Source organism: Gossypium hirsutum, chromosome D09, assembly GCF_007990345.1.
Source record: "Gossypium hirsutum isolate 1008001.06 chromosome D09, Gossypium_hirsutum_v2.1, whole genome shotgun sequence".
In the NCBI taxonomy this organism is placed as follows: domain Eukaryota; kingdom Viridiplantae; phylum Streptophyta; class Magnoliopsida; order Malvales; family Malvaceae; genus Gossypium; species Gossypium hirsutum.
In genome coordinates this window covers 7,515,638-7,529,172 of record NC_053445.1, presented here as the reverse complement: position 1 = coordinate 7,529,172, position 13,535 = coordinate 7,515,638, and the positions used below count along the sequence as shown (strand labels likewise).

Here is a 13,535-nt window from a genome sequence, read left to right as displayed (position 1 = left end):
TCATAGTGTGACTTACCTCAATACTAAGCAAGTGATTGACTATGAACACGTTGACAGCCTATAAATGAGTCGTTTATAGTAAAATATAACACCAAAAATATAAAAGATTAGAACGGAAGTGTTCGCAAGAGCACAGATCAAATTGTAATATTATTCAGTACAACGAAATACTTTTGAAGTGTTTCGAGGATCGTACCCAAGGGAGGATGGAATAAATTATGAAAACCTTTTTACAATAATAAGCCTAAATAGTACTAATTAATTCCTATGCTACAATAAACCATACAATATATTAATGAGATAAAAATGAATAATTAAAATAAATAAGAAAAAAAACAAACAATAAAAATCAATAAACTAATAAGGAAAATTAACTCACTTCAGGGTTTGTAATTAACTTCAAATTAGGGTTTTAAGGTGGATTAGCTACCGATTAACCAATTATTACCTCTCGACCTCTAATTAACTAATCGATTGGTTGATACTCACTTATCTCACGACCTCACTTTCTCAACCAGGATAAATTATGATTTACTCGGTTCGGCTTATCTCCCGATCTCGTCTAGCCTATGATAACTTCCTAGGGTTGTCAATCCTAGTGGTTTAAACACATGTAATTCATACCAACTAATCCCTCTCGAAAAACCATAAATCCTCTGTTAATCACATCCTTATCCACTCATTACTCCTCCTAAGGGGTTTAGCCATTTATGTTATTCATGATCTTAACTCTAATTGAATTAATCATGTAAATAACACAATTGATTCAAAAAAGAAAAGAGATTTGAATAATTATGGGCTGAATATTGAACAGGGAATGGAATAACAAATCACTTGATTGGAATAAATAAATAAATCGAATGCAAAAGAAAATAAACCTAAATGCTTGAATTAAATAAATGAATTCTTGGATCAAAACTGATTCCAAGAGGAAAAATAAAAGAGTTATTGAAAAGTTGAAAGAAAATTAATCTACTCCCACTCCTAAACTACTAGGGTTTTTGAAGGCGTCTAGGACGACTTAGTTACATCAAACCCCAAATGTCTTATTTATAGAAGTGTTGGCAGCCCAAATTAGGTCTTCGTATAAAGCTACTTGTGCGGACAAAAATAACATCGATATACTTGGGTAGCACATCGACCTATTTCGCGCCACACCATGTTTATGGTGCAACACGACACACAATTTCTGCCTTGTGTGTTCGTTTTGTGCTTTGATGTCTCAAGAAGCTTGTGCATCACTTGACCCTTGCTTCCACGTCAATTGGGCATTTAAATCTCCATCCTACACACTCAATTAAACATATTAGTACTACCTAAGGCCCATGTCGACCTATTGGGTCACAACACTTACAAAATGTGTTAAAAACACTTATTTTACTAATATTTAATCCTAATACCTAAATACAGGAAACATAAATTAAAATACTAAATTGTATAGAAAACAAGTTCCTTAAGTGCGAAATTGACCCGAATTAACTAGTCCATTTGACAGTAGGTCACATGTGACTCATATACTTTGATGTATTAAAAATCCGAGTTTAAATAACTAAATTGGGTATACGACTTCTGTATGACATTGTTTCATTTACAATAATAGAATTCATAGCACAATAAAGGATAAATGATAACCTTTCATTGGCATTACTTGATAGATGGAAAAGTAATCTGGTCGCGGGACATTTTTCTAGGATAAATGATTTAATTATTAATTTTTAGTAATTTATTTTTCATGAAAGAAGATGCATCGGTTACTATGAGATAAAATAGGATCATATTAGGTGAACAAATTTAACTCAAAGAGATAAATGATATTCAATAAGGGTAACACACTTATGATAAGGTCATTGGACAAACATTTATTAAGTTGCTTTCATAATAATAATGGAGAGTTCAATCATGGTACTTTACTGGAATGACTTCATGATTAAATAATATTGTACTTAATAGACGAAGATTTGGTACTTAATTACAAATTATTTGAGTCCTAATTATATATATGTCCAAATCGGTCCCTACGCTAGCTCGACATAACCCAAATCAAATTACATGTGGAACTGATACATTGAAATGAAAGAAAATGACAATGAAGAGAAATAGACCACATGCATCACCATATTACTGCGCTTTCTTGCTAAGTACAAAAGATAACTTAGAAATTAAATTGGTTTCTTTAAATTATTATTTAATTGATTGATATTGAATAATTGAAATTCGAAATAAAAATTAAATTAATTAATCATCATAGTTTTATTGAACGAGACAATTAAATATATCTCCTCATAGATTTTAATATGGTAAAGTTGTCGTGACTTTAACAAAATTAAAATTGAGTTAAGAAATTAATTTAATTGGTTAAATTAATTAATATTTTGAGAAATAGAAAAAAATAGTTATTGGTTGGTTAAATTATATGTGTTGGTTAAAAGTCTAGATAACACATATAATTGTACCAAACACATGAGACAAGCTCAAGAGGCCCATCCTAAATGAGAAGGGCGGTAAACCCTTGTGTTCAATAGGGTGTGTTTCCCTAGTTTTCTAACTAGAAAACTATATTTTTGTATTAAAATATTATTATTTAATTATCCCTTTTCAAGAAAATTTCTTGTACCTTTTCCCTATAAATAGGAACTATGGGATGAACTAAACACACACCAGTTATCCATATTTTGAGCGTTGTTACTCTATTAGAAAATAGTGACAATCTATTTACAGAATAAATTCTATTTTCCACAAAGCTCAAAAGTTTGATTTCCCATGAAGAGAATTAATTTTCCTACTGAAAATTAATCAATGTTTTCATTATATACAATCGGTTCATGAACTTAGAGCCCACATTTTGAGCAAGTCAGGATTTGAGATAATAGAGAAAATCATTTGATATAGAGCCAGGAAATGATCTAGACTGCCCCACACAAAGCACATGTACTAATTCAGTTTAGGGTTTATTGTTATAAATATCACAATACTCGATTTAAGAAAAAAATTTAAACTTTCGTTGTACTATAAACATTGTTTTCTTAATCGGTTTTCTAACACAACTAGCACACCTGGATGGGAAACTTGTGCCACAAGTATAGAATGCTAGGCACTTAAGAAAATTCTATATTTAAAAAAAATGTAAGTCAATTTATATGCTTATTAATATGCTAATGTATTTATTTATTATAATCCTTTTCATGCCTCCATCATGCAACATCTTGTGCAGAAAGCACTACACATGAGAGAAAATGAATGAAAGCATGATGGAGGCATAATTTGATATGTCAAATTAAGCTCTCCAATATACTAAATGAGCTTATTTTTAATTAATTTAAGTGTTTTTATATTTTTTTATCGATTTTTAGTTTTAAGCATTAATAAATGTTTTTATTTAGTTTTATGCCATTTTTGAGACACAAATTGGTCAGTCGTGTCATGGGGAACCTAACAATATGATTGAGTGGTGTAAGGATTCGATAATGGCCCGAACTTGAAGAAATCATCATTTAGAAGGGGGTATCGCGATACTGTGGCATGGACGTCGTGATACCTGACAAATCTAAAGCAAGGAAAATTGAGGCCAACTTTAGTGATATCGTGATGCTGAAACCTCCAAAACTCTCAAGTTCAAGATTGTTTTGGGTTTCTCGATATCGAAGCTTATCATGATACCACTGCCTGATAGGTGAAAAGCTACAAGGGCAATTTTTTGTCCAAACAAGCTTAAGTCTTTTTTCATTTAAGGGCATAATGGTCAATGTCAGGTTAAATATTAGTAGACTATAAATATTACTTTATAAGCTTTTGATTTCAAATTTTGTTGGCTAAACATTTTCTCCTTAGTTTTATAGTTTTTAGTTTAGGTTTACATTTTTTTTTTGCTTTTCATTTCTCTTTCCTTTTGTTTTTGTTGTAGTATTTTTATTTTTTTTCATTTTTGTTGGAACCTTGTGGATGGAGATGTACTAAAGGCTCGTGCTTCATCAGATGTTTTTCTATTAATAAGCATTTTCTGAACCTTTATCTTTTATATTCTATGCCTACTATGTGCTTGTTAAAATGCTTGTGTGGAATTTAAGTTTAATCATGTGCTGAATTGTTTTATTGGTTGATTGATGAGTGAGTTACTTAGTTAATTTATTATCTATGCCTTGATTGTTTGTCTTCTCAAGTGTATTAAATTGCATATTACACTAGAATTGATGCCTTTAGTAGAAGATTTAGATAGACGAGACTGAGAGAAGATTCCTAGCTAGGAGTAGCAAACAATATAATCATCATAGATTTATTAGCTTAGTTAATAATCCATGACTCATTTGACCATCATTTCAATCCATTTGAATTGTTTCTAGTAAAAAAGGAAGAAAGTTAGTTTGATATTTTTATTTGTTGATTTAGATATAGCTCGAATCTTATTTTATTTGAACTTACACTAATAATTTCCAACTCGATTAGATTAGTAATTACTTAACTTGTAATTAACTTGATAAACACAATTCAATTATGCCAAACAAATAATGTGTTACATGAGGTGTTAATAGAGAAAATGGCATACACCCTATGGAAAATATTAGAAACCCTTTACGCGACAAAGTATCTAACTAACCGATTAGTGTTGAAACAACGGTTGTACACATTCTACATGAACGAAGGTGAACACCTTAGAGATTACATCAGTCAATTTATTACTCTTTTGCATGATTTAGAGAATGTTGAGGTTCAAATTGATGATGAAGATTAGGCTCTGCTATTATTGTGCTTTTTACCCCCATCATACAAGTCTTTTAGGGAGACCTAATTTACTACAGAATAATCTCTCATTCGAGGATATGAAGGGTCATCTGTTGAGCAAAGATAAACTAAAAAATGAGTTTTGTTTGGATAGCAAGTTAGATAGGCAAGCCTCAATTTTGGCAGCATCAAGTAAGCAAGACAAGAGATGTTGTTGTTGTAAGAAGTTAGGTCACATTGAGGTAGATTGTTACAAACTGCGAAATAAAAGGGCTGCGGAGAGCAAAAAAAAAAGATTTAGTTGGTGCTAATTTGGCTGATGAAAAGGGTGATGATTTCTTGTTGGTGTCAACAAGCGAAAGCTCCGAGCTTACGTCCGAATGGATCTTAGATTTTGAGTGTTTGTTCCAAATGTGTCCCAACAAGTACGGCTTCTCCACATACAGTTCAGTTGAAGGTGGAGTTGTGCGTATGGGAAATGGTTTACCTAATAAGGTAATCGATATTGGTACAATTCAGATCAGGTCAGGATGCACGATGGGATAATCAGGGCACTGTCAGACGTTAGGTATGTACCTGATTTAAAGAGAAATCTCATCTCATTGGGAAATTTAGACTCGAAGAGTTGTAGAATTAACATCGATTCAAGCGGCATTAAAGTATCTCACGAGGCTTTTGTTTTTATGAAAGGTAAAAGGATTGTCAGTCTTTATATTCTGAAAGGATCAACGGTAACCGGTGAAACATTATGTCCTTTGTCTGTTAAGAAGTCGAAGTCGACTCATTTGAAGTGGAGGCAACTTGGTCATAAAACAAAAAAAATGTATGACTGTTTCATATAAGAGAGGTTCTCTTTTTTATATAGGTTTTGAAAAGACAGGGTATTACATTCGTGGAAATCAGTCCTAGGTTAGTTTTGATTTGACAGTACACAAGTCGAAGGCTAGAAGTCTTCTAGTTTCTAAGCACAACTTCAACTCAGTTAATAACCTGCATTGTTTGAGATAGGCCCGTGGCGGGCTTTAGCAAAGAAGTTGTTATGGAAATACGAGTCAAGGTGGAGATTTGTAGAGTATGCCTCGCATTTTTGGCCAAAAAAAGTTGACATACCTATGAGGAAGAGGCGTTGTCCCGACAACGCGATGAAGAGCGTCCCGACGAGGCAGCAACCATGTCATGACGAGGCGACCTATTATGCAATTTTCTCAGTTTTATTCTTCCAGTCAAATTTTGATTATTTGTCCCGTTCAAACTCTGATTAATGTAGGTTATTTTAATATTATTTGACCTACGAATTTAGCCTATAAATAGGCCCTTTTCCATTCTAGAAAAATAACCCATAACCCATTTACTATTAGCTTTTACAAGCTTTTAGGGAATTTTGGGTTTATATTTTGAGGGTTTTTATTTTTGGGTTTTAGGGTTCAGATTTATCTCCATCTTTGTACTCTTCGTTTTTGTCATTTTAGTGTAATTATCTTTGCTTGTGATTTTTTATCCGTTTCAGAATGGTTTTCTACGTAAAATATTTGTGTTCGATCTTTTCAATTTATTCATTATTTTACTTGTTTGTTGCTTAATCGGGTTTATCCGCAATATATCTAAACCCAAAAGTTGACAAAGAATAAAGGGACTTGCATAGGATCTTCATTGTTCTTTAAGCGATGAATCAATAAAAGATGGTTGTTAAAAGTCCAAGGATCTCCCTCAACGACCCTATCAACATCAATCTCGTAATAGAACTTGAAAAAAGATTGCTTCTCACTTAAAATCCATGATGAAGACACCATTGGTTGGTTGGTAGAGATGAGCCATCGTATTGCGCATAGATTGAAAATGAACCACACTTGTTGCAAGAAAGCATCCCATTAAATTGAAATCCATTGATTTGATTGCCTCACCATTGTTCAAATCAATTTTTTAGGTTTCTCTTCATCGTCATTAATTGTCAATCTCGTTATTTTATCCTCTATAAAATTGTTAATAAAATAGGAGAAAAAAGAGAAAAAGATCTAGGGTAGGGACTTGTGGGAAAAAAAATAAAGAAGAGTCGAAAAAAATGAAAGAAAGAGAAGAGGGAAAGGAAAAACATGCTACAATAACAAACATAAAATGTGTAACAAGATAAATTAAATTATTAAAAATAAATAAATCTAACGCTAAAAACAAATTTTAAAAAATTAAAATAAATTTAATAAGGTAAAAAAATTTTAAAAGATAAATTTAATACTAAGCTATTAATTCAATTTTTAGGTCCATTTAGTTTTGAATTATCAATTTAAAATTATTAAAAATAAATTTAACATAAAAAACTTAATACATAAGTTCAATTAAAATTTCTGAAAAATTAGGCAAATATCAATATTGAATCTAATACTCGACGCCATATTTTAAAATAATAGTTTGCAGAATAATTGAGGTTAAGTGGCTAAGGACAGTCACGTGATCAAATAAAACAGTTTCAGTCTCGATACCGATGCCTTTCTAAACCTTTTGGCGCGCCACCCGTTTTAACTAAGCGCACTGCCACCTAAATCGCACGTGGTAAGTCTTAAATCTTTGCCCTTTAACATGAAATTCCCTTTTTGCCCTCTAAATTATTTTTGGTAACCTCAATTTTTTTAATACAGATTCTAATATTTTGATAAATTGTCATCTAAATACAGTTAAATTAGAGATGGCAATCTCCCACTTTCATTGGATTTTTGTATTTTCCACTCCTACTCTACTCTAAAACTTGATTGTATTTAAAAATTTAGTGTGAGTTTGGATGAACGGGGAGATTTGGTGGGTGCGTTTAGCTTATTTTTTATCTCACGCTATAGTATCGTTATAGTATTTAATCTCATCACCACCATTATTTTTACACTAACAGTAACTAAAGGCATTGTCCATCTAAACCCATACTTAATATCCTAATACAACTTTGGAAAAATAAAAATTCTTTAACTTTCATATGACTTCACCTGAAATATTAAATAAATGTTTTATATTATATTAAAATTTATAAAATTAAATAAATATATAATATCAAATTTAAATATTTTTATCAATTTGACCCTTATTCCTTTTTTTTAAATTAAATTTGAACCTTAATCTTTTTAAAAGAGTCAAACTAATTTTTTATGGATATGTTGAATAAAATATCATTTTTAATGATGTAAAGTGACAACCTGTGTGACAATCCACGTATATTTCATGTTGATATGTCATTATTTGTCTTATATACGACATCAACAAAAAAATAAAAATTCATAAAAATTAAAAAAAAAACATGAAGTATATGTTGATCGCCATGCGAGCTACCACGTTTAAATTTTTAATGTTTTAGTCAATATTTTTGTTAAAAAATAACAATTTGATTCTTTTTGAAATGTTGATGATAAAATTTAACTCTTTTCAAAAGATTGAAGGCCAAATTTAACTTTAAAAAGAAGAAGAAGAAGGAGAATAGGGCTAAATTGAAAAAAAATGATATAAACATCTTGCACTAAATTTGGCATTATGTCTTGAATAAAAAATATATATTATATCTTGACGTGTATAGAGTGGTGATTAAAAATCTTATCAAACACTCGTTTAATATGGGTTCAAATCGTGTAACTCTCGTCCCCACCTTCAATATTGTATAAAAAATAAAAATATATAAAAAATTTCAAAAATAAAAAATACCTAATTAGCATATAAAAAGAGTTAAAAATCTTACAAAAATTTGGAACTTTTTAAATAAAATATATAAAAGTAATTATAAATTTAAAAGAGGAGTATTTTGATAATATTTCGAGATGGGGTGGTGTAGATTTAATCAAAATCTGATCTTAAAAAAATTAAATAAAAACTCGTCCCGCTCTTAAACCCGCTTAAAAGAATTCCATCCTTATTGGATCGGAAGAGATAGAAAGCCTCCATAATCAAGTTATTTTGCCATATAAAATAATAAATCAAGCGTATACGCATTTCGAAATTAGATTTACTTAATATAAATTAACCATGATTATAAAATCTTTTATGAGAATATTTTTTGAGGGACTTTTCATGATAGAGAAGAATGATGATATTGTAAAATTGGAACCTAAGATAATGATAAGAAGGATAAATTATTTGAGATTTGATCTTTTGTGCATCATTGATGTGATGAGTTTTTTGGGGTCTCGATAGTGATTTCTTGGTTAATTTGAGATCATCGTCAAGTTGGTCTGATAATGATAGGGTTATGATGCAATTTCAATAGTTTGATCAAGGCGAGACATCTTTAATTTGATTCTGAATTCCCCGAATGTTATGACTATAGTTAGTTTGTCTTTCTCCTTTTGGGATTATTTAGTCGACATGGCATTTGTTTATTAATTTTCAATGTCTTATATGGGATTTGACATTTTGTGCATCACTAATGTGGTGGGTCTTTTGGGGTCTTGGCAGTGGTTTTTTGGTTAATTAGAGTTCATCATTAGGTTGGTCTGATAATGACAGGGTTCTGATGCAATTTCAATGGTTTGATCAAGGTGATACATTTTTAGTTTGTTTCTGAATTTTTCGAGTGTTATGACTATAATCGGTTTGTCTTTCTCCTCTTTTGGGATCATTCAGTGGACATGATATTTTTGTATTAATTTGCATTGTTTTATTCATTGTTTGCACTAAAAAAATTGTAAAAATTTTCACCATATACTAATGCTTGTTGGGTTAAATGGTAAGGAGCTTGATGCTTTTTAAACAAGGTTTCGAGTTCAGGTCATATGGATGAAGATAAAAACAAGGATTAAAAAAAAGGTTTAGAGTAACTGAGTTAGAAGTAATCTTAGGGTATCCATTGTTTTTAATTGACTAACCATTACTAAAATTTATAAACAAAGTAAATGTAAAATTACTATTAAATTTATTAATTTAATTTTGTTGTATTGGATGCCTATACCATTTTTAGATAAGCCCAATGGGAAGGCCAAGGACAAAAGAGTAATTACATAAATTCGCGGTTCAAGATCTCAATTTGAATCCGCGGGATTAACCAAATGCCAACATGAATTAAAATGAAAAAGAGAGGAAAAACCAGATCTGATTTCACGTTTGAATTCTCAAACCCGCCAATCATATTTTCTCTCTCTTTCTCACTCACCAAACAAGAAAATAAATTGATCCAATTTTCCTTTTTACGTTTCTTGTTATCTTGGTTTTCTCGGGAAAACATCAATGTCTTCGTTTGCTTCTCAAGAATCTGAATCTAATTCACGAACTCTTTACTGCCGCAAAGAAAAATCTCTTGGCCTTTTATGCTCCAAGTAATTTTTTTTTCAGCTACTTAAAGTTTCTTATATTTTATTTTGTTCAATCTTTAAACGTCTCTTTTTTTTTTTTTAAATTTAAATTCCTTTGTATCAGTTTTTTGGCGTTGTATAATCATGACAGCGTTCAAACGATTGGACTGGATGATGCGGCTTCAAAACTAGGTCTATACTCTATTTTTTCCTTTCATTGTTGCCAAATGAAATCATTACTGACAGTTTTTTTTTTAAATTTTGTTTGTTTACTGCGAAATTTTAATCGATTTTTCCGCTCAAATTTGGACCCTTGGAGATATACCGGAATTCCCATTAATTAAGTTAGACTACTCAAGTCTTAAAAATCAAATTTGGATTAAAATCATATTAATTTGCTTTACTGGAACCCTTTTGCATATTTCAGGAGTTGAACGTCGTCGTATATATGATGTAGTGAATATATTGGAGAGTATCGGAGTAAGATGCAGTTTCTTTTGGACTCTTTTTATTGGTTTAGTTCAGTGAATAGATTAGTTTGAGTTGGTTTTTGGCATTCTCTTGTTTAGGTAGTGGCAAGAAAAGGAAAGAACCAATACTTATGGAAGGGTTTTGGAGAAATTCCAAAGGCTTTGGAGAAGCTTAAGGTAGATTCTAAATTTCTGCATTTCATTTTTCACTTTTTATTCGTTTAAAACTGAAGAACTTGATTTATCATGTGTTCTGCTTACAGGAAGAGGCTCTTAAACAGAATTTCTGTTTCTCAGATTGCAGTAAATCATTAAGGGTATAATTCTACTTTGGTTTTCTTATTCCATCTGCATGCTGAGAAAATTTTAGCTTCAATATCTTAATCTAATATAAGCGGAAATTCGGTCTAAATATATCTTAAAAATCTGGCCTTCTGTTTGTACCTTTTTTTCGAAGTAAAATTTGAGGAATTCAAAACATTGTTTTGTAATAGAGGTCTTATTAATATTCTCTGGCCTTGCCATGTTTAACTAGCTGAGCTATTTTGCATAGGTCTTAGATGAAAATGAAAGTGCAGACTCTTCATATGTGAAGAATGAAGGGCAAGATAATCTTTCAGATTCATCAAAACGTACTGGTAATAGTTTCTTTTCTTCTTTATTTTGATTTGCTAATATACTACTTGCAATAGAGATCATTGTGTTTACATACAGTCAATTCATGCGTGGGACACTTTTTTTGTAAAATACTTTCAACTTTAATTGCTTCATTTAATTTACTCAGCATTATTGTTTATTGCTTAGATACAAAAAGAGAAAAATCCCTTTGGCTTATCACACAGAACTTTGTCAAGCTTTTCCTTTGTTCAGATGTAAGATAACGTACTGCTTTATGTGGATTTGTTGTTATATACTGGTTTATTTGTCCTGTATGGTCTATGGCAAATATCTGATTTATTTTTCTACAGGCTGAATTGATCACCCTTGATAGTGCAGCGATTGCTTTGCTGGGAGATGTCCACAATGTGAGAAGTAAGCGAGCAACAAACCATTATTAATGTCATGTCTGAAATTTTAATGGTCAATCCCTTACGCTTTTGTCTGGTAATTGTTTTGCAGCAAAAGTGAGACGATTGTATGACATTGCCAATGTGTTTTCTTCCATGAATTTAATTGAGAAGGTACAATCTATCATCCATGTTGCTCCAACTCCTTGAAGTATTCATGTCTGGCACTTGTACTTGACAAATACTCGGTTACGGGTATGGAGATATGACTCTCAAAGGACCTGCCAAATATATGAAAAAACTTAGAGAATAAGTAAATATATTCGTGTCGAACATAATCTTATCTGCGACATGAATCCTACTTACGTAGCTTTATTTGGTTGATTGATTTTCAGACCCATCACCCCGAAAGCAGGAAACCAGCATTCAGGTGGCTGGGATGGGGAGCCAAACTCCACAATGGATCAACGACAGCTTTGGAATTGAATGAATCAAAGAAGAGGACGTTTGGGACTGAAATTACAAACCAAAATCTAAAGAGAACGAAGGCAAACTCCTCTATTCATCGGAAGTTAAACCAGAAGGAAAATACGGGAATGCATATTAAGCTCGATGGTGTAGAACATGATCATAAAATGCAGCAACATTCAAAGCAATGCTCCAAGGGTTTTGCATTTGGCCCTTTTACTCCTGCTGCTATATCCTTAGGAAACAGAAATGTGAGACCAATTCGGGACTGGGAGAGCCTTGCTTCTATTTATAAACCTCAGTATCTTAATCAAGGTACCTTCTTTAGTTCATTACTTAAAAATAGACATCGTTGAACATGCATTATTAATAAGTGGCACTGCAAAATTCTGGCATTAGTTGGATGCTTGATTAAGCATCCGAAGGATTCTGTCACCTTTTCTTGCTGCCAACTTCAGTAACGTCACCAATGTGAGCTATCTTTTATCATACTTCATAGTGATTGGACTAAAAAGTTAAGGAAATATTAAAAATATCATTCCATTGCTTACATTCAATATGTTACTTGAACTCTTAAGTCGATATTGGGTATATTGCATTTTCTCCTAAGTTTTTCTATATATATATATCTGAAGAGTCATACCATGGACGAATATAGATAATGGAACATGACTACATTAGAAAAATTGAAGAGTCGGGAGCAGCATAGCTCAAAGACATTGTACAAGACTTTCCTCATCTGAGAGGAACTGTTTCGTCCTTTCATTTTGGATTTATGAATAGAACCCCGTACTAGATGGATAGAGATCCTGCAATTGCACATCATATGTGATCATATTAGAATCCATATCCTTGCCATTATTATTGTATGATAGAGTTTTGTGTTAATGTTATTGCAGCTCTTAGTGACCTTTTTGCTCATTACATGGAAGCATGGAACTCTTGGTATGCCGAAGTTGCAAGAAAAGAAGAGATTCATTGAAGTCCCCAATCGTCCTTCTCTATTTGATTCTCTAACTCAAGATGACGAAATACACATGTTCAAAAATGGTACGCAACATTTGTTTCTGACACTGTTGGATGTATGTTCTCGATCCAACAACCCTCTCAAGTAATCATATAACCTGTCTTTTCGTGCATTTCATAATTTCCTCTTTGAGCTTCCCATTTTTCCTCTCTTTTTCAGAAACTTAGAACATTCAATAAGTTTCTGAAGTACTTTCTGATTAAAGAAAAAAGAAAAAAGAAATCATTGTGAATTTTCGAGGGGTTATCTTTTTGGGTGTGAACTAGATTTCCAAGTTCCTAACTAATTGCACTGCTTAGTGTCCTCCCTTTTGCTTTTGTTTTTATACGACCCTCGAGTATGAGTTTTGGAATGAGTGAGTACATGTCGAATGCAGTATTTTAAAACAGAAAGAACTTTAGGCATTCACAATGGATTAAACATTCAGCTGCTTCGATTATGATTTCATCTTTGAATCATAAATCCCAATGTAAAGGGATTGTGGGGCGAAGACAAGACAGCGATAGATTCAAACTTCCAATTATTAAAGCAAAATTTTCCCCACTTGCCTTGCCCACCCTCTAAAAAACTCATCTAATTTAATTTAATTTTTGTA

The 13,535-nt window shown here is 31.7% G+C and overlaps 1 protein-coding gene across 1 annotated transcript; it reads left to right on the top strand.

Annotated features, from left to right (window-relative positions):
- The first annotated feature begins 9,730 nt into the window (after positions 1 to 9,730).
- Positions 9,731 to 13,261, top strand: LOC107892314 (E2F transcription factor-like E2FF). The gene is made up of 11 exons (XM_016817358.2): positions 9,731 to 9,992; positions 10,093 to 10,160; positions 10,396 to 10,448; positions 10,538 to 10,615; positions 10,702 to 10,755; positions 10,992 to 11,076; positions 11,243 to 11,310; positions 11,407 to 11,470; positions 11,558 to 11,619; positions 11,841 to 12,228; positions 12,813 to 13,261. Exons 1-11 carry the CDS (start codon positions 9,904 to 9,906, stop codon positions 12,893 to 12,895), a joined length of 1,092 nt encoding a protein of 363 aa, XP_016672847.1. The 5' UTR covers positions 9,731 to 9,903; the 3' UTR covers positions 12,896 to 13,261.
- The last annotated feature ends 274 nt before the right edge of the window (positions 13,262 to 13,535 follow it).